The 23,390-nt window shown below is 39.9% G+C and overlaps 1 protein-coding gene across 1 annotated transcript in view; it reads left to right on the forward strand.

The window, feature by feature from the left end:
* Window positions 1-12,710: 12,710 nt before the first annotated feature.
* Window positions 12,711-23,390, forward strand: part of LOC124285573 — a 43,200-nt gene continuing 32,520 nt past the window's right edge. Inside the window, exons 1-2 of the mRNA XM_046721824.1 lie at window positions 12,711-12,893; window positions 22,311-22,601. Coding sequence (XP_046577780.1) covers window positions 22,329-22,601 — 273 coding nt within the window. The 5' untranslated portion in view covers window positions 12,711-12,893; window positions 22,311-22,328. The remainder of the gene's footprint in view (window positions 12,894-22,310; window positions 22,602-23,390) is intronic.

Here is a 23,390-nt window from a genome sequence, read left to right on the forward strand (position 1 = left end):
AGGAGATCCAAACTCCTGCCGTTCACTTGTCTATAATGAACATGCAATCTTAGAGATAGATGTATAATTATTTTATTAGAGTCTCACCTAATTTGGTACATTTAATCAGCATACAGCATATTAATAAACGCATATATTACATAAAATACAAAGAACCACTCCATTTGGAGTTACGGGAGACTTTAGACATATAAAATATACATATATACACAATATACAATGCTGAAAAAAAGCACAGTTAATTATATGAAATACTACTGCGATATCTAAATGATCTTTCAGGATTTGGCACTAAAAGATCACATTCATTATTAGAAAGAATAAATCGGATCTTATCACAGTCGTAGCTTTACTAAAAGCTGGCAAAAAATAGAACTTGTCTTACATCATTATAAAGTGGACAATGTAAGAGAACATGGCATTCGTCATCGATAAAATGCAAATACAAGTACAGTAGCTGGATTTACATCATACCTTCAGGTGTTGATGATTGTTTAGCAAAATAGCCATACATTAAAAGAACAAATATGCTACTATCAAAATTCAGAGAAAGAAAAATACTTTGAATGAAAATGGACTTACGAACCCTCTTAGGGAGTGGATCTTTTATGAATGGAGAATGCTTTTTGTCACATCATCCTGATCATCATTAACGTCTGATATATGCATGGTTGGTGCCACCATCAAAGTCCGGTCTACCAAGAGGTTGGACACGATATCAAACGTTTTTGTTAGAGGCATGACAAATTTGTTACCGGACTAATGTATATCAGGATTTTGTATAAGTAGTCAACAGAAAGTAGATAATAATGGCAATACGTCAGTTACCAGTTTTCGCTGAAATTACTGAAAGAATCTAAAACTGATAATAGAATGCTACTCAGTATGGGAGGCTACTCATGTAGGCTTAAGAATGAATCTTACTATATCAAGAGTTATCTCCACTTTGTTGACATGGGAGATTTGACAGCAGAAGAGAAAAGAAAGCTAATTCTAGATGATTTTGAAAGGGGTTTGACTAATGCAAAGAGCTGGTAGACATGACATTGCTCTATCTACAGTATACAGAACTTTGAAGAATATTTAGTCAGGAGTTGGGACTGAGCACAAGGAAGGGGCATTGAGGCCAAGGAAGTTCAGTATTACGGATCGCCGGCGACTTGGTCAGATTGTGAGTAGGGGAAAATTGAAAAGCGTTGAGAATATCAGAAATGAGATGATTAACAGAGGACATCCTCAGGTATATAGTGAAACCCTTAAACAAGAATTACAAAGACTTAATTGGGTGAAAGGCCCGGAATTCCCTCAGCATTGATGAAAGATGCACAAAAGAAAGACGTTTAAACTGGTGCAGTGCTCACGAATTTGAAGATTGTGATAATATTTTTCTTTTGTGATGAAGTTCTATCTGGATGTTTGCGATCTGTGCGAACATTTGGACCCAACATGCCGTGAAACCACTTGGAGTGACGACGTTGTTATTTTCACTAGAAATCGATGAAGGAAAGATTTGATGACATCTTAAATGATAACTTCCTGACAACGGCCCGAACACTGTGTGACGAAAATTGGAAGTAGCTCAAAGTAAAACGAGCTATGTTTGTTTTCAAATTTAGGTTCCTAGTTTTAGGCAAATATACCGCTTACATCTGGAGGTCTGCATTAACACCTTGTGCAAACACCTCCTCTCCTTTCCTTATTTCCACTACCCCTTGGATAACTGGGTAAAGTAATACCAAATAAAAGACCATACAAGCACATTGCACACACAATGTACAGTCAAGACACACGTATGCTCACACATGTGTTAAAGTAAAGCATTACCGTAGCCTTTCCACATTCCATATAATCAAACAGTTATTAAATGTCATAAAATGTTCTTAATAAGCTTACAGTGAAAACCTTATAAACTTTTAAACATGTTTAATGAGTGAGTGAGTTTAGTTTTACGCCGCACTCAGTAATTTTCCAGTTATGTAGCGGCGGTCTGTAAATAAACGAGTTCAGATAATCCAGTGATCAGCAGCATATCCCCGTTGACAGCATTATTTGGAGTATATGTCCTTAGTCTCATAACAAAGCGCATCGACCTGTTTTGTACAGCGTTTATAGATGACAAGGAGTATGTTTCCCAGTAGCCGCTCCGTTCTGAATAGTTGACCAAACCGTTGAATCATACAACTTCCAAAAGGTGTTACACTGTATTCCTCCCAGATGTTTAAACTTTGTTGTTAGCAGTCTTAAAGCACAGTTTGACAATCTAGCCACAGCTTGACCCATCCGCTGGTAATATAGATGATCTGTAAGACTGACTGAGTTTTGGTTTTACGCCGCTTTTAGCAATATTACAGCAACATCACGGCGGGGGACACCAGAAATGGGCTTCACACAATGTACCCATGTGGGGATTCGAACCCGGGTCTTCGGCGTAACGAGCCAACGCTTTTACCACTAGGCTACCCCACCGCCCTGATCTGTAAGAAGCAGTACCAGATAATTGCAACTTGTTACAATTTCAAGAGGCGTTGATCCGCACGTATTTTAAGGTTGAGTTGATCTTTCACACGACGGGTTTCTAAAATGAATGGCCTTTGATTTATTAGGGTTTATTGCTAGTTGTTTTTCAGACACCAAATATTGAGACAGTCTAATGACACATCCATATCATTTTCTTTTTCCGCCATGAGAATTATGTCATCAGCATATAAAAGGATGCTAAAAGAGTCCTCATCAATCTTTACTCCCAGATCTAGCCCTTTCACACTTTCAATAAGGTCATTCAAGGACGGAAGATTTTGTTTATGGATGTCAACTTATTATGTTCCTTATAATAAAGAAGTTGACATCCATAAGACAAATAATGCCAAGTAAAATATCACACAAGCACACCGTACACACAATGTACAGTGAAGACACACGTATGCTCACACATGTGTTATAGTAAAACATAACTCATTCCATATAATCAAACAGATATGAAAAATGTTGAAATGCTTGTGGTGGTGCTAATTATCACACCCTTGTTGCATTTTAACCTAACCAAGAAATTGGTTACGAAAGGACGGCTTGTTTTCTAAGCCCAATTTATTCGAACCAAAATTGGCGAGATACTGTCACTGTATCACAGTTGAATGGAGTCCAGTTAATATGAATTATGTCTCATTATACTTTCATGCACCCTTAACCATCTGTTTGCAATATAAAGAAAAAAGAACAGTTAATGAAAATATTTTCGCCCATTTTAATATCGCTGTAAATTTGTGAAATTTAAGTCAGAATGATTTAAATGTTGTCTCATGACACTTTTAAAGTAACTTTGATTAATTTACAACGTCCAATACATGAACAAAATACCATTGTATTTTGAGCTCAAGTAGATATATTCTCGCCAATGGGCGAGATTTTGTAATATCGCTCTAGTTTAGCTGAATTAAGTAACGATGAGTTGGAATTTGTATCACGATACTTATAAACATACTTTCATTCATTTACAACCTCCAAAACATGAAACAAGAACATGAAGTTTGAGCAAAAGTACATATTCTTGGCAATTGTTTTCGCCCATGGGCGAGATGTTTGAATTATCGCTTTAAATTGGCCGATTTAAGTCACAATGAGTTAAATGCATTCGTTTACAACCTCCCAAACAAGAATTCTGAGCGAAACTATACATTTTCGCCCATGGGCCACTGTTCGCCTATGGGCCGGTCCATGCATGTGGTCAAGGTAGTTTTTTCATTTTTTCATCCTCAGCATATATTCATGACAACTGCATGTTGAATTTGGTCAAATCCTTTGTCAGAATGTGGCCACAGTACAGAGATTTTCTGGACTTTGGGGTTTCCAGAATGAAATTGTGACATGTTTATTGTATTTCTTGATAACCGCACATCTTTGTGTTCCTTAGAAACGCACTATTCCAGAATCGTTCAGTTGCACTCGTCACATTTCCTCCTGATCAGCTGGCGCGGTGGGGTAGCCTTATGGTTAAAACGTCCTTTCTTCGCGCTGAAGACCTGGGTTCGATTCCCCACGTGGGTACATATATCTGAAGCTCATACAGTCCTTACAAACACACTATTGGAAATTGAACACGTAAATGTCTAGACACACAACAGTTTGTCAAAGCTACCAGAACCAGACCACCTTACTTCTAGAAGAACACAACGTCACAAGCTGTGCCGATTGAGTGTGTCGTGTTTCGTGTATGTGCCCATCTTGCCAGTGTTTTACATACATGTGATATGCGAACTTATATGGCAATGTGAACTGTGCTGTTATGTTAAATGACCACATCACGGACTACTTCCCAGTATCCCAGGGTGTGAGACAAGGCTGCAAACTGTCCCCAGCGCTGTTCTCTGTGTGTACAAATGACATGACAAAGGAGACAAATATTCTGCAATGTGGTATACCCATTGATGCTGACATCTTATGTAGTCTACTGTATGCTGATGACATTGCCTTTATAGCGCCTGATGAACAGTTTCTCAAAAGGATGCTAGATGTTTTAAATATATAGTGTAAAAAATGGCGTCGCACTGTACATCATGATAAAACTAAAATCAATCATTTAAAAAATTATCTGTTGTTAAACCATGTTTTGGTTTTACTTGTGGTGATACAACAATTGTTTATGATGTAGTTAACCGTTATTTTGGGTTTGTGTTTGAACGCGCATATGGATAAATATGCATCTTACTGTAAACGAGTTGAGTAAATCCGCCAGTAGAGCTTTATCAGCATTGTACACTAAGTTTATTTATGTGTGTCTTATGATATGTTTTACAAAGTTGTATAATTCACTTGTTGAACCTGTATTGTTTCATGTTACGAGTATTTGGGGTTTAAATAAGTATAAGGAAGTACAAGTAGTTCAAAATAAGGCATGTAGAATGTTCTTGGCATTGGTGAGAAGGCTCTAGTAAATGCAGCTGGTGCTCTGTAGATGTTTCTCAAAAGGTCGAATGTTTTCATTATATGTTTGGACTTAAATCTATGCGTAGCAGTCGCACATTCAAAAGGATACACTTATGGGTCACGATACTGGGTGATGCATAAACGAATTTCCCGAGAATTTAGAGTTTATAAGCAGTTATCTCAATATAACTGTGAGCTTTTACTTTATGATGACTGGGGTTCTAAACGTTGTATTAATGATGTAACGGAATCCTTAAAAAGGATGTTGATTGTTGGCGTGCATCTTACTGGAATGCTGTTTGAAATGTTAATGGTAATAAATTGCGCACCTATCGTTTGTACCAAGACACTTCCTCTGCTGAAAATTATGTTTAAAAAATTATGTTTAGAGATCATCGTCGTATCTTATCCAAAATGTGGTATTTTACCCTTGTTCATTGAAACCGGCAGATATGACAAGCCACCTTTCCTCTTTTACTAAGGCATTGTAAATATGGTATTATAACTGATAATGATTCCCGAGTACATATACTTGAGGATGAATTCCATGTTTTAATGAAATACAATATTTACGTTTTATCCTATTTAGATCCTATTCTTTAGAGCATCTATTTATAACTTAAATGATACCGACAAGTTTTTATTTCTTATGAAAGAAAAAGAATAGCGACATATTTTAGCCTCTTAACTTCTAAATATGTTCAAAAGATGAGAATTGTCATTGACACGATTTATGTACATCTTGTATTCATATATTTAGTACCGTATATATGTTTTTAGTGTCTCATGAGCCAGTTTGTGTCCATAATCGAATCTGGACCAGACAATCCATTGATCAACAACATGCGCATAAATCTACGCAGATGGGATACGATGACATGTGTCAACCAAGTCCGCGAGCCTTAACACCCGAGCCTGTTAGTTGCCTCTTACGACCAGCATGGGTTACTGAAGATCAAATCTAACACGGGTGGTCAATGCTTAAGCAGCCCGGTACTGACCCAGAGACACGTGTATCAATAATTACATTCACTCTGATTGAATGAACTCTATAGGATAGTTACACATCTGATTACACTATGCAGTGATAGTACAATTGCTAGTCACATGCAGTTTACAATCAGTCATCATGTCAGGTATTCCTTGTCAGGTATTCCTTTGACAAGCGGCGTTAGACCCATCCCGCTTTCGACATATTTCGGAAATCTGTCTGTCATTCGTCATAAGGAGTGAGTGAGAGAGTTGTGTTTTTACACCGCTTTTAGCAAAATTCCATCAATATCACGGCAGGGGACTCTAGAAATGGGATTCACACATTGTACCCATGTGGGGAATCGAACCCGGGGCTTCAGCGTGACGAGCGAACGCTTTAACCACTAGGCTGACCAACCGCTCCCTTTATGAAGGAATCACTCGCTTTTACGATACTTCGTCCTTCTTTCCTCAGAAAATCAAAGCGACATGTAGGTGATTTAATTTGTAATATCCACAATACCAACGTAGAAGAAACTGACAAGACTTGAGACGTTTCCTTTTAGTGCTATTGACCACTTGGAATGGATCTACAGATATGAAGGTTTGAGATTCTCAACGTCGCCAACATATGTCACACAATACAGAACAACATATGTCAATCAGTATAGAGCAACGTGTCAAGGAGATTTATCAAAACTTCTTTACCGAGGTATTACATTACGTCTACACCCGCATCTTAAGCCGTCATCTACTGTTGTAATAATATTATATGTGCACGCCCTCAGGCTTGGCTTCGAAGATGTTAATTCTGCAATATATGAGTTATATTTACATGGTTTAATGGTTCCATTGACAACGTGAACAATGAACTATACACAGTTTCTCTGTCTAGCTGTCTGGTTGAAACACAAGGTGATTGTTGCTGGATTTGTTCATGCTTCGGTTGTCCCGAAGAAACGTTAAGACGGTTTAGTTTCTTGGAGTCTTACTGATTGTATCAGGATTACGGAGGTAGTTATGGATAGTATACTAAACGGACAGGTATTGTTTGCTCTGATACTGCCTCCGTCATTAGAACACAGCTGTTCTGCATACTCAGGAGAACGGAAAGGAAAGGAATACATGTAATAGGCAGTTCCGTTTAGAAAAAAAGGTAAGTTTCAAATTCAATGAGTGTTCTGCATTTGCAATGTAATATTATTTTTGCTGTTTTGATTTTCGTTGGATTGTAATTTTTTTTTAAATACAAATACACTAGAATTTGTTTATTTTCATTTCCAAAGCCATTTGTGATGGATTATAGTTCGTTTGTAGTATCATATCCGATATATTCTGACGACAGTGATGGAGAACCAAATGCTCCGTCATATGTGTATGTACATGTACAGTGTTTTCTTGTTGATTATGATTTCTATACAATGTAGTGGGTGGACGGATGGATAGATAAATATTACCCTTTCAAGGGGGATGATTTAATGGTTAGAAGGTAATACATTCATCTGTGTCTTGTTCACGTTCATGTTCATGTTTTTATCTATTTAATTCATATGTATGAAATCACTTCGGTCGCTGTGAAATCAATAACCTTTAGCCTAAATATGCTACAGGGCATGTTTAATACGATAAATTACAATAACACCCCACAACTACTAATCCATAAAATATGTTTGCTTGAGTACCTTCAGTTTGAATGTGTGTGGGATTCTTGTGTCATCATATAACAGGAACAGTCAACACCAGGAAATATTCTATCGCGCTTATCTGCCTTGACAAGATTCCATTCATGGCAGTAGGGGCAACACAGCTGTGAATATTAAATGAATGGATCACTGAAATTAGTGGTAACGTCTTGCGTTACTACCGTTTCTATGTCTTTCGATAATTAGGTACAAAATAGTGTTTCGGACTCGAAGCGTCATACCAAATAGGCACAGGTTACGTTTCCCAAGGGGTGTCTCTCTGAACGAACCCATCACCGAGTTCATGTGGGCAGCGTTTAAGGGAACAATATCCCCGTAGAGTCCTTCCCATCTGTGAAATGGACCTGAAAAGTAAAACCCAAGATTTTCTGTTTGCTCACGAAGTGAAACCTCTAACTCGAAAGCATCATTGTGTGTTTTTTGTATCAAAAAATGAATCTTTAGAGTTGACCTAGATCCTGTTCTACGGGCTCCACCATGCTTGTGGCTCTGACTTAAAGGAGTGAGTGAGTTTAGTATTACGCCGCACTCTGCAATATTCCAGCCATTTGTCGGCGGTTTGTTAATAATCGAGTCTGGACAAGACAATCCATGGATCAATGGCATGAGCATCGATCTGCGCAATAGGGAACCGATGACATGTGTCAACCAAGTGAGTCTGACCACCCGATCGTGTTAGTCGCCTCTTACGACAAGCATGGTTTACTGAAGATCAATATTCTAACCCGGATCTTCACGGGTCTTAAACATAAGTAAGAACCATGGAAGTCATGGACATGTCTTTGCCTTATACCTATGCAGACTAACAAATTTGAATTTGTCCTTCGGATAAATGGAGTGAAATTCTACCATCATCATGCTAATGTTTGTTTAGCACCAATATCCAGCTCAGCTGTTCAAACGCGCTTTGTTTTTTCCCTCGATCATTGGATGTTGATCTCAGCGGCACATCGTATTTTCAATCTCAACTCCCTGGAAATCATATAACCCGAGCAGCCACAAGGTACCCATTCACAGCTGGATGGACTGGGACACATAGTCACAGTGCTTTGTCCAAGTTCACTGCACGTTGCTGTACCCGCAACTAGGTGTTTGCACGTATTCATGTGGCCACCAACTGGTCATATATCAACGGGAGTCTGCACTCCAAGTTCTTTTACACCCGGTCACGGTGGGGTTGATCCCGGCACCCCAAGCTCGCTGGATCACTAGCCTGGCGCCTTAGACAGCTTGCCCACCACGCCCCACACCCATTCTATATGTCGTTAAATACTCTGTCTATTTCGGCACTAATGACATTGACAAGATTCAAGAATGGCATGACAGTTATGTGAAATTTCATTTTCCAATCACTTGACTGAACTGGGAGTTTCCTGTCACGAGTACAGCAGCCTGACAATCTACGCAATGCAGTATGCTGTAATGTTTGCACGACTTCAAGTCTCAGAAAGGTGTTGTCGACATAGCAGCGCAGTCGGGGCCGTATGTCGTCGGGGAAAGGGCCCTCAGCTGGTGTTGAGCTAATATGTGGCACAATCACCAGACCCACTTTGCTACATTAATTTCCTTACAATCCGTTACTACAATAACTACTACTCACCATTGAACATCCGGGTTAGACTTGGTTTTCAGCAACCCGTACGCGTACATGTCTGTCGTAAGAGGCGACTCATGGGATTAGGTGGATCGATGCTCATGATGTTGGTCACTGGATTGCCTGGTCCGGGCCGCCACCATATAGCAGGAATATTGCTGAGTGCAGCAACAAATAACAAACATGCACACAACTACTACCACTAATGCTGCTGCTTGTGCTACTACTACTAATAATAATACTGCTACTACTACTACTGATAATACTGCTACAATAACACTATATAAACAGGGGCGGTGGGGTAGCCTAGTGGTTAAAGCGTCCTCTCGTCACGTCGAAGACCCGGGTTCGAATCCCTGCATGGGTACAATGTGTGGAGCCCATTTATGGTGTCCTCCGCCGTGATATTGCTGCAATATTGCTAAAAGCGGCGTAAAGCCAAACTCACTCACTCACTATATAAACAAATATTAGCTAAAACAACATACTATGAGCTAACAGAAGTACGACTTCTTTCTGGTATAAAAACATTTACCTTTATCAGAGTGCAAAGCAATCAATAAACAAACCCCACCACACGACACTGTCTCATAAATATGCAGTATGTCGAGCTCACTGAATACTTTACCCAGCTACCTCCTCCTGCTGTATTATACAGGCCATAAAGAAGGAAATAAAACACATGTGAAGCAGGTAAACCCACTCCAACACACACAGGTGATCAAACGCATGGTTACGTCGTCCAGGTGTGAGTTGAGTGGGTACCCGTAGCTGCCACACAGCTGACAGCGGTAGCCGTCACCGCAGTAAACATGTCAACCTGTATCTGCCGGCTTTACTAGTAATCGATTCAAGTTAAAGTAGTATTGGTTGTGTCATACAGAGGGCAAATTGTTTTGTTTCGTTTGGGTACATTCAGGTCATCTTGAGAGTTGGTCAGAATGATAGATTAATTGGAGAGTGTTTGATTGTTTCTCAAGATGATGGTCATAGTGTGTGAGTGAGTGAGTGAGTGAGTGAGTTTAGTTTAAGGCCGCTGTTAGCAATATTCCCGTAACATCACGGCGGGGGACACCAGAAATGGGCTCTAAAGTACCCATGTGGGGAATCGAACCCTGGTCTTCGGCGTGATGAGCCAGCGCTTTCACCATTAGGCTAATCACCCCCCCCTGATGGTCAGATGGATATACACATATGCTCAAGGTACCCTTGATTACACAGGAATGCGCTGATCGATATTCAACTCCAAGGCAATACTTTCTGTCTGAACGAGGTAGTTGCATGTTATGTTTAAACAGGAGGCTTTAACAGGGGGCTTCTCAGTGATATTGTACCAGTAGGAACGAGATTTGATTCCATGACTGGAATTTACGGTCTGTCTAACAAATCGTATCATCAGTTCACATCAATACCACTGATTAAAGGCCGTTTCTAATCAATTTCTTCTTCGTCCGGTCTTACCGTTAAGGTTGATATACGGACTGTGTACTATACGACTAATCAGCTTAATTCGAGTCAGTGAATTTTGTTCGTTATTGACAGAGGTCCGGATTAGACTTTTTTTAACAAAATCTTACACGTTGATCAATTGTACTTCATGCACCATTTTATGTGATAAAATTCGTGGTTTACATATCAATAACATTATTTTAATCCAGTTATTGATCGTTCCGACTTGAGGCTGATAATGGATCACAATCGAGGCGAAACTGAAATTAACACCTGTGCCCGATGGAGCTGATGCCAGTTATCTTGTCATTAACATCCAAGTTAGTCATTACTGTTTAACGCCGATTCCGGTGATATCAAGACCAGGGACACCAGAAATGGACTTCAGCGTGACGAGCGAACGCTTTAACCACTAGTGGCGGTGCGGTAGCCTAGTGGTTAAAGCGTCCGATCGCCGAAGACCCTGGCACGAGTGCCCACATCAGTAGAATATGTGAGGCCCATTTCTGGTGTACCCAGTCGTGATATTGCTGAATTATTGCTAAAAGTGGCGTAAAACTAAACTCACTCACTTTAACTACTAGGCTAGCCCACCGCTCCAGAGACATGATAAACACGAAAAGCGTCGTACAAGTAAAATGAAAGAAACTTATCATACGAAAAGATAAATGTGATACTAGATTCAATTGCCTCACAGGGAGAGTGTACACGTAAGGTGATGTATATGCAGGAGGTCTATACCATGTCTCCTAGCTCAGGACCCGTGAAGATCCGGGTTAAAATTGGTCTTCAGCAACCCATGTTTTTCGTAACAGGCGACTAACGGGATCGGTTGGTCAGGCTCGTTGACTTGGTTGACACATGTCATCGTATCCCAATTGTGTAAATCCATGCTCATTTTGTTGATCACTGGATTGTCTGGTCCAGGCTCGATTATTTATAGACCGCTGCCATATAGCTGGAATATTGCTGAGTGCAGCGTTAAACAATAAACAACAACAAACAAACTCATAGCTCACACCCTGTCGCTGTTAACGGGTTAATACACCCCAGGCCCCACCCTCGGGCCACCCCTACCGACCTGGTGAGGATCCGACGATATGTGCTGTATAGATAGGGATATACATTTCATTATGTCAATAGCATACTTGAAATATCTACATGCTGTCCATGACATTACTTTTCCTCTGTTCACTCACTGAAGGTTTGCAGTATGTCAAGCTTCTCAACAAACCCTAGAATATAATAACATGTTACGAAATAGCTGCGTACTATTCATGTGATAAGCATGTCACCGTATTGTTTAGAGGAGTGGGTAAGCTTGTAAATATGCCAGTCAAGAATATTACAATTTGTATCAAATGTTATGTAAGAAGTAGTTTATGTAATACATAAATTATTGAACAGAATATTGCATGTCCTATTGTGAGGCCTTGTAAGAAACTACATTGCTTTGAACAAGATTCCATACCACTAACGTTTTGTGTCTCTTGGAGAGGAGGAAGGAGAGGTGTATGTGTGTGAGTGATTAATGAGAATCTCGAACTCGGGTCATATCGACCCAAGTGGCATATAAGACATATATCAACCATGACAGTTAAATGCAACTGACAATACACATATTGTACTGATTTCACTTTTTTAGGATAAGGTGACGCGGAACTTTCTTGTTAAATTTGATCCTGTCTGTTGTCGATCGGTCTTGGGAATTTTTAAAGCATTGTTGGAAAATATATCTACAATGTGGGGGGATAGGATTTTGAAACGCTCATACAAGCATGAATGATTGTTGTTGAATCTAATAAATACAAAATGCATTTGCAATATGCCACGTAATCCAGAGACAAATATCTAATTTGATACTGTCTTTATGAAAGCTTCGTGCAAGTAAAATGTTAAGGCCTTTACCCGACGTACCCTACTTGTATAATGGGTTGTCCGATACCCGTAATAAGTGACAAGCCACCCGAGAGGGGTATTGATTTTCACAATTACTCGGGTATATAAAGATAGCTCACCCGGTATCCTCTAATCTGCCTTTTGTTATCAGAGTGATAGAAGGACGTGGTTTGTCGGGTGGAGTTGAGTAATGCAATCTGACACCGCGTAACCGTGCTGGTGTCTCCGTAACAACGTCCACAGACGCCCGATCACTACACCACTACTTCAGTGTCTGGTTCTACGACACCTTGGTTGGTGTTATACCGTACGTTACAAACAGTGGATATTCAAAATGGAGCATTATACGAAACCAAGTGAGTACGCTGATTAGCTCAAGTGACAGAAATTTAAATGGAATTATTATTATGTAGAGTGAATCATGTTAAGCTGGACCCAGTAAAACTTGGTCTAGTGGATAGGGTGGAAGGTCTGCTGTTTGATCCCTGGCCGGGCCGTACAAAGGAATGGTATATGATGTAGCCACTTGTTGCAGTGGCGATCGGCGTTAGAGGGAACGTTAAGGGAATGTGTCAGTATATTGATTGGTGGTGGTGGAATTGGGTTTAACGTCATGCTTGAGAATATTTCGCTCATATGGCGACGTGCATGCGTGTGTATGTATATGTGCGGCTGCTTGTTCTAGCCCAGACTGAAGCTGGTTTTATAGTGCTAGCCCACTGAGATACCATGCCGCAGTGAAGCATGAATACCCCACTCAGACACATTATACTGACTAACGTCTTTTGGTATGACGCGGTCGGGGATCGAACCCGCGACCTTCCGCACTCCGAGCGGACGCTCTAACCACTACACCACGGAGGCGGTCCAGCATATTGAGTGGGGTATTGTAGCACTGTAGAACAGATAGAGTGAATTTAGTTTACGGCAGTTTTTCTAAGCAATATTCAAACAATATCACGGCGGGGAACACCAGAAGTGGTTTACATATTGCACCCAAGTGTGAAATCGAACTCGGGTTTTCGGTGTGACGGGCGAACGCTTTAACCACTACGCTACCCACCGCCCCACTGTAGAACGGACATTGTTTTGGACAAGTAACAGCAGCGACACACAAACATGCATGTGCGTTCACAAGAACGCCCATGCATGCATGCACACACGCGCTCGCGCGTACACGCCCGCAAATCGAATGTGCGTCGCTATATGAGTGCAATGATAATCAACGCGAACAAATCCCATATTCACCTCACCTCACCTCACTCACTAAACCTCACCCCGCCTAACCAGACCTCACCAAACCTCACCTAATATTGTATCATACCGCATAACTGTATTGAAATAATCTAAGCAGAATCCTTTTACTATTACTCCCATATATACTACCCATCAAAGGTTTAGACTCACTAGTGTAAATGTAGCCTCTTACTTCAGGCAACTGTTCTAAACTAGATTTTGTAAAATATTCCATACTGTTTAAGGGTACTGTTTACACATGAACTGATGGATTGTAAAACAAATTCGTAACATTGGAAAGATTATTGTCATGGGTTCAATAAATGATGAAACTCAGTGAAAATTGGTGATTTCTTAACAAAACTTTACACCAAAACGCAGCTGTTAACATGCATGATATTTGCACATACTTTTCAACAATTTGATGCATGATCCTCATGCAATTCATCTGCATAAGGTTTGTAGTTGGTTCCCCAAAGGAAGGGGAGAAATTCATCTTTGATGTAACCATATGTATAATTATATACATAACATTTAGTGAGTGTAAGAAGTTAGTCTAAACATTTGATGGGTAGTATAGCTGAAATGAAACCAGTTGAAGAAAGAAACTCCCAAGATGTAAAGAACTCTAACAAATACCTGAATAGGAGATGCGTTTAAAGCAGGGTGTTAGTTTCATTGTTTTCCACAATTAAATATATGCTCTCGTGTCTGTAAGAGGGGTTTTAGCGTCAACTACATCTAAAACAGCCATATCCTATCAACATATTGTCAGTCAGTTGGTACCGTAAACATAAGCTTGTAGTCTCACGGAGCAAGAGTACGAGCTGCGCCACTCTTGTCCGACTACCGTTGTAGACTTGTTGACTTAGTAAGGGCCGATCTTGAGCAAACTCACCTTAATATCTACTACTATTGTACAATGAACAATTGTTCACTTTCCTTTAAATCGGACAATACTCAGGCACGGGTAGCTCCACCTGCACGTTAATCTATGTCAACGTGGCCTTAGGTGCCCCAACACTAGTAAGAGTTTTGTTCATCTGCAGGAACGTGGTTCATTTTCAGTGTTGCCTCGATTGTTTGTCCAAAACATTTGGTCGAGTATTTTGTCAAAGTAGTAAAGTTTACGAACTCCAGACATTACCTTTAGCTGACGTATACGAAGAAGCACTGAAAGGCCAATGTCTGTCTGGATTAATAACACAGAAATGTAGTGTTTAGTAACATGGTGAACAAAGATAGTCATATGTGGCTGTTAAGCGATCATTCTGAGTTTCTGCTGTGATAATGTCCTTGTTTATCAAACTCAGATCGACTACATTCTTAACATAAATTTTATGTTTTCATATTTAATCTGCAAACAGTTAAACATGTATTACTATTCAAAACCTGAATGTATCGAAATGCAACATTTAGGCCATCTACTGTCCGTGAAGAGGGGCGGTGGGGTAGCCTAGTGATTAAAGCGTTGGCTCGTCACGCCGAAGACCCGGGTTCGAATCCCCACATGGGTACAATGTGTGAAGCCCATTTCTGGTCTCCCCCGCCGTGATGTAGATAGAATATTGCTAAAAGCGGCGTAAAACAAAAACTCAGTCAGTCTGTGAAGAAGGCTAAACACTTCACAAATACATTAGAAAATTCAGTAAGGGAGATATTGATATTGACATAGCAAACATCTTGAGCAGTCTAGTGAACAGTAAAACCTCCTCATCCCAGAAACCCCGTGTCAACGACAACCTTGTACACATGAAAGAAAGGTAAATACCTAATTCTGGAATCTAAATGTTCTCTCTTCCACACTGACGAGGTTTTCCAAGGCTAGTTCAGTTACCAGACCGTGGACGACTGTGTGCTCGTTTAAGACTATTCTCAAGGCATATCAAATATCGGAATGTTTCGGGAAAGAATCACTGCATGAGAAAGAACACCACAAGAATATATCAAATTGCAATCTGCTACCCGTCGGGCTTTCTCATCAAACGACGAAGGCGATGGGCGTAATGTAAAGACGTTTGTCTCTCCAACACTATTACAACTACATGCATGAGAACACTTGAACGGCTGCACAACAGAGCAGCATACCACACAGATCGGGGGCTTCAGACATACAGATATGTCACCTGGTATGTCAGAAACAGATATGTCACACTGACTCCATATCAACATACCATCGCTCGACCAGACAAGCGGCAGTCTCGGTGTTATGCGGAGTATCAACTAGTCTGAAATTGGCTTGCGTGTTAAATTATGCATAGCCTTCCCGTGAAGCTAAACGCGACTGGCGCGCGTACATGTTAATGACTGTCCGTACACCGACCAAGGAGCTACTGAGAGCTATAACGATGGGATTACTTGAACTCGTAGTCTGTTGTTATGTCTAGTATTTAGTTATTTATGATGCACGTGTGTAGGTGTACAGGTATGCAGGTGTTTCAAAAACTAACACAAACACACACACACATTGCAATGGTACCTGAGTAAGTAATTAATGTCGAGCTCAGAATAAGACTGATGTTTAATTACTCGTCTTTGTTCTTAAGAGAAGGGGGCGGTGGGGGTAGCCTCGAGGTTAAAGCGTTCGCTCGTCTTACCGAAGAACTTGGTTCGATGCACCACATGGGTACAATGTGTTAAGCCGATTTCTGGTGTCCCCCGCTGTGATATTACTGGAATAAAGCGGTGTAAAACTGAACTCACTCACTCACTTTTAAGAGAAGGGCCTCGGAGTAAGATGATGTTTAGGTTGAGATAAAACAGTATATGTTGTATAATGTTCCAATGTATTTATGTTTATAATGTGTGTCGGGGTAGCCTAGAGGTTAAAACGTTCGCTCGTCACGCCGATGACCCGGGTTCGATTCCCTACATGGATACAATGCGTGAAGCACATTTCTGGTGTCCGTGATATTGCTGGAATATTGCTAAAAGCGGCGTAAACTAAACTCACTCAATCACTCACTACACTGTGTGTCACTTGCCTTAAGGGAGAGTAAGGCTCATGTTGGGCACGATACTTTGGTTTGAATCAAGCTCTGGTTGTAACCTTCCTTTTGTCTGCACCTTCCCAGGCACTGTTCAACGTTTAGTATCTCAATCACGTTGGGCTTTCTTATAACAGTAGGCCAACTGACCTTGAAAACACGACATCTGATCATGTTACTATAGATGATGCAGGTGTCAGGATAGGCCCTCACATATGTATAAATTTAAGAATCGAATATAGCTTTGGTATCCGTCACATAAAGCTAGCATATCCGTTATGTATAGTTAGGATATCCTGTTTTACAAGTGCAAAAACAATATAATATAACCTGCCCTCTTAGGTTCCATCTACTAAAATGTCTTGATCGCTCGACATGGCGAAATTGGCGTCCTTCGCCAAAGACATGGTGTCCTGAAAATGATACATGTATTATATATCGTGCCCAATACAAATCCCAGAACCATCTGACCCCTTACCTTTGAAGGTATTCAGTTGCGTGACCCTTATAAGTGCAACTGGCAACCTGTCTCTGTGCCATGAAATATTTAACAGCTTTTGAACAAAATCACATGTGTTGAGCTTTTGAATAGTTACATCAACACGAAAGTAACTGTGTTAACATTTTTTAATTATTGCATATTTAATAATTTTATTAAAAGTCCCAAGTCTGCCTATTGTCGAGAACACAGTGTCTGTTTAATCTGGCCTGTAAGGCTGAACCAGCTCATCGAAGTGAACAACAATAATGTCCAATGCCCAATTACTGGATTTTGCGTTGCTACGTGGGTTCGGCTGTTGTACTCATCATGAAGTACCTCATTTAACGAACCCGTGAAGATCCAGGTTCGATTGCATCTTCAATAACCCATGCTGGTCGTAAGAGGTTACTAACGGCATCGGGTAGTCAGGTTCGCTGGCTTGGTTGACACGTGTCATTGTATCCCATTTGCGTAGATTGATGCTCATGATGTTGATCTCTGGATTGTCTGGTCCAGACACGATTGTTTACAGATCGCCGCCATATAGCTGGAATATTGCTGAGTGCGGCACTCACTTCATTTAACGAGGATGTTTCTCTTTCGGAAATGCTGGCTGTGCACCACATAATTCATATAATGTCAATCCTGGATGGGTCTGAAGATTTACTAGAATTATACTTCTCGCAACCCCAAATGTAACAATGTTCAATGTGTAAGTGTGTGACAAAGAACACTCTTGCTTGTATAATTGATATAAATATACTTTCATCCTAGGAATGTATATGCAGGGGTAAATGTCATTTTATTATTTGCGTTATTATTTATTTATTGTGTCAAGGAACAAATGCATTCAGGTAATGACATATGATGTGATAAGCTGCTGTTTTAATAAAATGAAACAAATTGCCCACCCAAAAAAGATGCTAATAAAGATCTAATGGCTCAGGTTTTCGTTGCAACGATTTTGACAACATGGACATATTCGTCATGTAGTGTTAATAACAAACCGCAACATCGCTAGCACTGCGGAATCTAACAAGGTATTAACACCTTGGCTACGAAATTGCCTCATAAAAGACTCCTAGACTGATGTACTCACATCCAAGGATACAGTGTAAATTATTCATATCTAATCCACGAACAAGGGTTGAAAAGTCGACCCTCGGCCGCTGTAGACGTCTTCCATATTAATCACCGCCTTAGATACGAATCCTAAGCTACAACTACCCATCACAGTACTGAATAATTCACGCTGATATTCACCTGAGCTTGTAGGATTATTTTCCACGTTGTTTCAATCATGAAACTGACAGGTTGTAGGACTGCAAAGTGTCAAGACGTTATCTTGTGTTGAAATTAGTGTTTGATTGGGATCAGTTTCTGGAGGCAGCAAAGCATCGTGGAGCTGTATTATTTCATCATGCCACCACTAGCTCACTTCCACCAATTTCTCTTAAAGGATAGATGGGAGAGAAGTGTAAGTAAATATTTTGTGTTTCATTCCAGAATTTTATTACATGTGGGTTTAGGTATATATTCTTTACTTATTTTTGTCACACCAGTACTTACATGTCACGATTCGTAAAAACGGTTCTTTTTAAAAAAGCACGAAAGAATGTCTGTTAGAATATTTTGATAATAGGCTTTTGAGAATAAATGTGTACTTATGTATTGTGTGTGTCCGAGTGTGCCTATCAGTGTGTGAATTGTAAATAATATATTCATTGTTATCATATCATATTTAGTTTTTTTGATTATTTTGATTAATTACCTCCTGAAACTGGGCTATTCCAACAGCGCTGTGTTACATCTACTCGCTAAACAAGAGGGAGAGATACCTCAAAAGTTGCGAAATGTAAACATCAAAGTATGAACATTTTACCCCACTTATGACGGAGGAAAATAAGAATAGAGATTTCTTCAGGCTTCAGAATCAAGGCAAATGTTGATAGTACTGATGAATGATGTTTGCTGATGTCCTGCCCATTTACCATAATGACCTTTAATGGTATGGTACTTTCACCAAGTTCTTCATTCAAACAATTAGTGTAGCTTTATGACACCGTTTACCATAATGACCTTTAATGGTATGATACTTTCACCAAGTTCTTCATTCAAACAATTAGTGTAGCTTTATGACACCCCATGTGTTTAAATCCACTTAATATAGCTTCATTATCTGCAAAAAGTGACACATAATGTGTTTTAATGAGGTAAAGTGTTATCATAAAGATAATGTAGGTAATTTTCGTTTAAATGTCCTTGACACCGCGAGACAATGCGAAATGTTTTAACTCAATCATTCACTCACTCACTCACTCCATGTATTTAATATGTTATCTATGACATGGTTTGCCTATTACATCTGTGTTAAATATCAATTCTGTCATATCGACCCGTGAAGATGTGGGTTAGAATTCATGTTTGTCGTAAGAGGCGACTAACGGGATCGGGTCACTGACTTGGTTGAGACGTCATCGAACAACAATTGCAACAAAAACAACAACTCCAAACAAACAAACAAAGAAACGTAATACCTAATCACTTTCTCCAATGCTTATTGAAGTATCAGTGACGGCATTTGACGCTCTTGCATCTGTATAAACTCAACACAATGTTGACATTCATGTGGGAAAATATTATATGCATTATGTAAGATTTTAAGTATATAAGGTTACGTGTTTGTATAGCTATGTATATTCTAAGAAAATGTCAAAACCCTAAAACTGAAGCAGACTATATGCAGCAGAATAAGTCACTATGTGCAGATTACTCCCTAATCATGCCAGTAGATTATAATCCCATGGGTTTAAGGAGATTATTGAAGATCAATAGTGTATCGATCCCGTCAATGAAATAAAACACTACCTCGTTACCTACATGAATAACGTCTTCCAAAGGGTGAAATCATTCAAATGAAATAAAGGAATAAAGCTATAAGTATAGAGACAATTTACTCATCATCACAACCTGTGCACTTTAAACACCCCCAAGAGCAATAAAGTACCATCAATTGCATTATGAAAACAATTCTTACAAGCGAACAAATTGAAAAGCCTTTACACAAGTGTAAACGAAGAATGATGATACATTTTCTGGATATACACCTTCTTTATTCTGTGAAAGGAAACAAAGATTCTAGTGGCGTTGTCAAGCAAGGGATGAAACGCCTCCTCTCACAGAATAAAGAAGTTGTATATCCAGAAAATTATCATAATTCGTCATACCTCAATTTCTAAAATGTCCTTCAAAGAAGTCACAAGCGTAGACGTTGGACACGTGTGTGTTTTGATCAAATTATGTTGCATCATACAAACCATGATCTTATTCACTATATTATTGATCTACGCTACATTCAGCCAATCGACGGTCAATGTGACTCTGTTTACACCATGACCATTGCTTAGATTACCTACCTTGGTAATGTAACCATATGTAATCATCATATACTTATGAGCTTGTCCAGGTTGACAATGTCCTTTATGAAGAAACAATATCAGTAGATCCCACCTTCGTGTACACTCATACAGGGATTGGTGGCTAGGAGTATATAGGAGATTTGCTGTAGATTACACTGGGTGATACGTTACGTGTCACTGATTTCAGTCCAAGTTGGGAAGGAACATGTGAACATATAGTCACCGGGGACACAGAGTTGTGAGTATAAGTGTTCATGTTCAATTATTATTCAGGCATTGAATGAATCGTTATTTCAGATGTGTAGAATATGTGAAAAGGGCATATTTTGCTGAATAATGACCAGAAAGTACAAACGCCGTCAGGTGGTTCATAAGCTACAAATCCTATCTTGTTACAGTGTGTCGTCGTGCACCAACGGTCACCACCGATTTAACAGTAAGCGTTTATGAATTGTGATTCGTTTGGGAGGACATTGGCGCCTGTGTTAGGTTACCAAGACAACCATTTCTTAATTATTAGAAACAATTGAGATGATGTATGTTAAGTTACCAATTTAGAGTTTTCAGAGGCAGAGCCTAACAATAAAAAGTTACTAAACTGTGGTAGACGTTAGGTATCTTCAACAACAAAGGGTGCGGTGGATTGGTACTGACTTATTCACCATTTGGATATTTATTGCTGGGTACATCGATGTACATTGCACTGTTTTAATACTAAATACTAAACATGTGCAGGACATTTGATTCGTTCATATGACGTTATCAGCAATATTTCTCAGTATTTTAGATATTTAATGTTCTCTGTGTCATACACCTTAAGCACACGTCATTTCAACATTTGTCATTTGCAGCATCGACGTTGGTCATATTGAAAGTCCCGGTTTAGATTCGATAAGGTCATGCAATCATAATATAAATGAAACTATTAGCACCTATGAATAATCAATAACTTTAAGGAGATTGCGTTTTGCCGCAAGTCGATTTTCCATTGGCATTCTGAAGCTACTTCAGTAATGGTCCGCCGACTAAAGGAAGTCATTGTGTCACTCCATCACCTGTAAATGTGGTTATTGATGATATGGTTACCAGAACCAACCCATCGCAGGTAATGGTCTCCATATAAGGCAAATAATGAATTTTACTGGAAGTTCATTTTTAGGAACCATTATAGTACCCCTACGTTCTATATTACAATTTAGTGCAGGTGTGTCGGTGCTGGCAATCGTTATGCATGGAGGTGTACTCGTTGTGATATGTTGAGAAATTGTGTGCATCGTATCTGTGGCATATTTTGATGTTAATGTCTGGAATCGATAATTCGAAGTTCAGGAGACCACAGAGAACAATATCGGTTTATCAACAATTCGAGACACGCGTTGTGCCGATGTAGGAAACTACAGGTTTTAATGGTAATGACAATTTCGTCAACGAGATATCTAGTTTACAGTTAATGTTTGCAAGGATTGAATGCTTCTTCAAAAATATAATCATGGGTACTGTTGTACAAAGCAACCTCAGCGCTAAGACTACCTCAAGTGCGTATACATGTTAAGGTATGGGAGTCACGGTCACCTTGGCGCTAAGATCGCTTTGTACAACGGCATGATCTCTTTGAATTCCACCAATCTATTCCTATTTCCATTTTTTCAGATTTTCCGTGCCGCAGTCATGGACAAGAAGAGGGTGTTGTTCCGAAGGGACACCTCTATGTCCATGGTGTCCAATGCTGATGAATATATCGAGCGTTTCAATCAGATGACCACACGCTTCAGGTTGAAATCCCTGGTCACTGACGCCCTTACCTTGACCAGACAGAACAAATCCGCTACTATCGACATGCAACGTCAGGACGAGGAAAACCGACGAAAGCGAAAGGCCCGGTTTAAACTCGCCTTCAGGAAGATGCCGAGACTCTGTACACTAATTGGTGAAATTGCAACGGTACGTTATTCCCAGTTATGAAACCTGTGGATCAGTTGTGATAATATGACAACTGTATTTTTTATTGAATATACGTGTTATTAAAATAACTTATTTTCAAATAACGGACAAGAGAGGTGAATCTTAAACTCAAATCAGGTATCTAATAATCAGACATGCAAATCAGGTACCTTTTTCAGTGGTCATCGTTGGTATTTTCAATTGTTGCCATTAAACGTAGATCTGTTGCCAAACACATGAAGGGAAACATAATACAAACTTGTATGCATAAAGTTAATAATTTATGGCAAGGGGTGTGATGATGATTTCTGAGGAGACGTATGTACAATGTGAATGCCCCCCTCCCCGATATGTATGGACAAAATAAGTGACACTCCCACCCCCTGCACAATTGCTGAACCCCCTAGTACATCGGACCGCCTCCGTGGTGTAGTGGTTAGAGCGTCCGCGCGGAGAGCGTCATACCAAAAGACGTTAAAATATGGTACTTGTTGGTCCCTGCCTGGCGTTCGGCATTAATGGGTACAACAAGGACTGGTCGGCTCGGAGTCAGTATAATGTGTCTGAGTGGGGTATTCATGCTTCACTGCGGCATGGTATCTCAGTGTGCTAGCACTATAAAACCAGCTTCAGTCTGAGCTAGTACAAGCAGCCGCACATACACATACACACGCATGCACGTCGTCATATGAGCGAAATATTCTCAAGCACGACGTTTAACCCAATTTCACCTCACCCCTAGTACATCGATTTTGTAATTGATGACTCCCTACCCTACCTCCCCAGAAC

Source organism: Haliotis rubra, unplaced genomic scaffold (genome assembly GCF_003918875.1).
Source record: "Haliotis rubra isolate DU_JTF1 unplaced genomic scaffold, ASM391887v1 Scf362, whole genome shotgun sequence".
NCBI lineage: Eukaryota > Metazoa > Mollusca > Gastropoda > Lepetellida > Haliotidae > Haliotis > Haliotis rubra.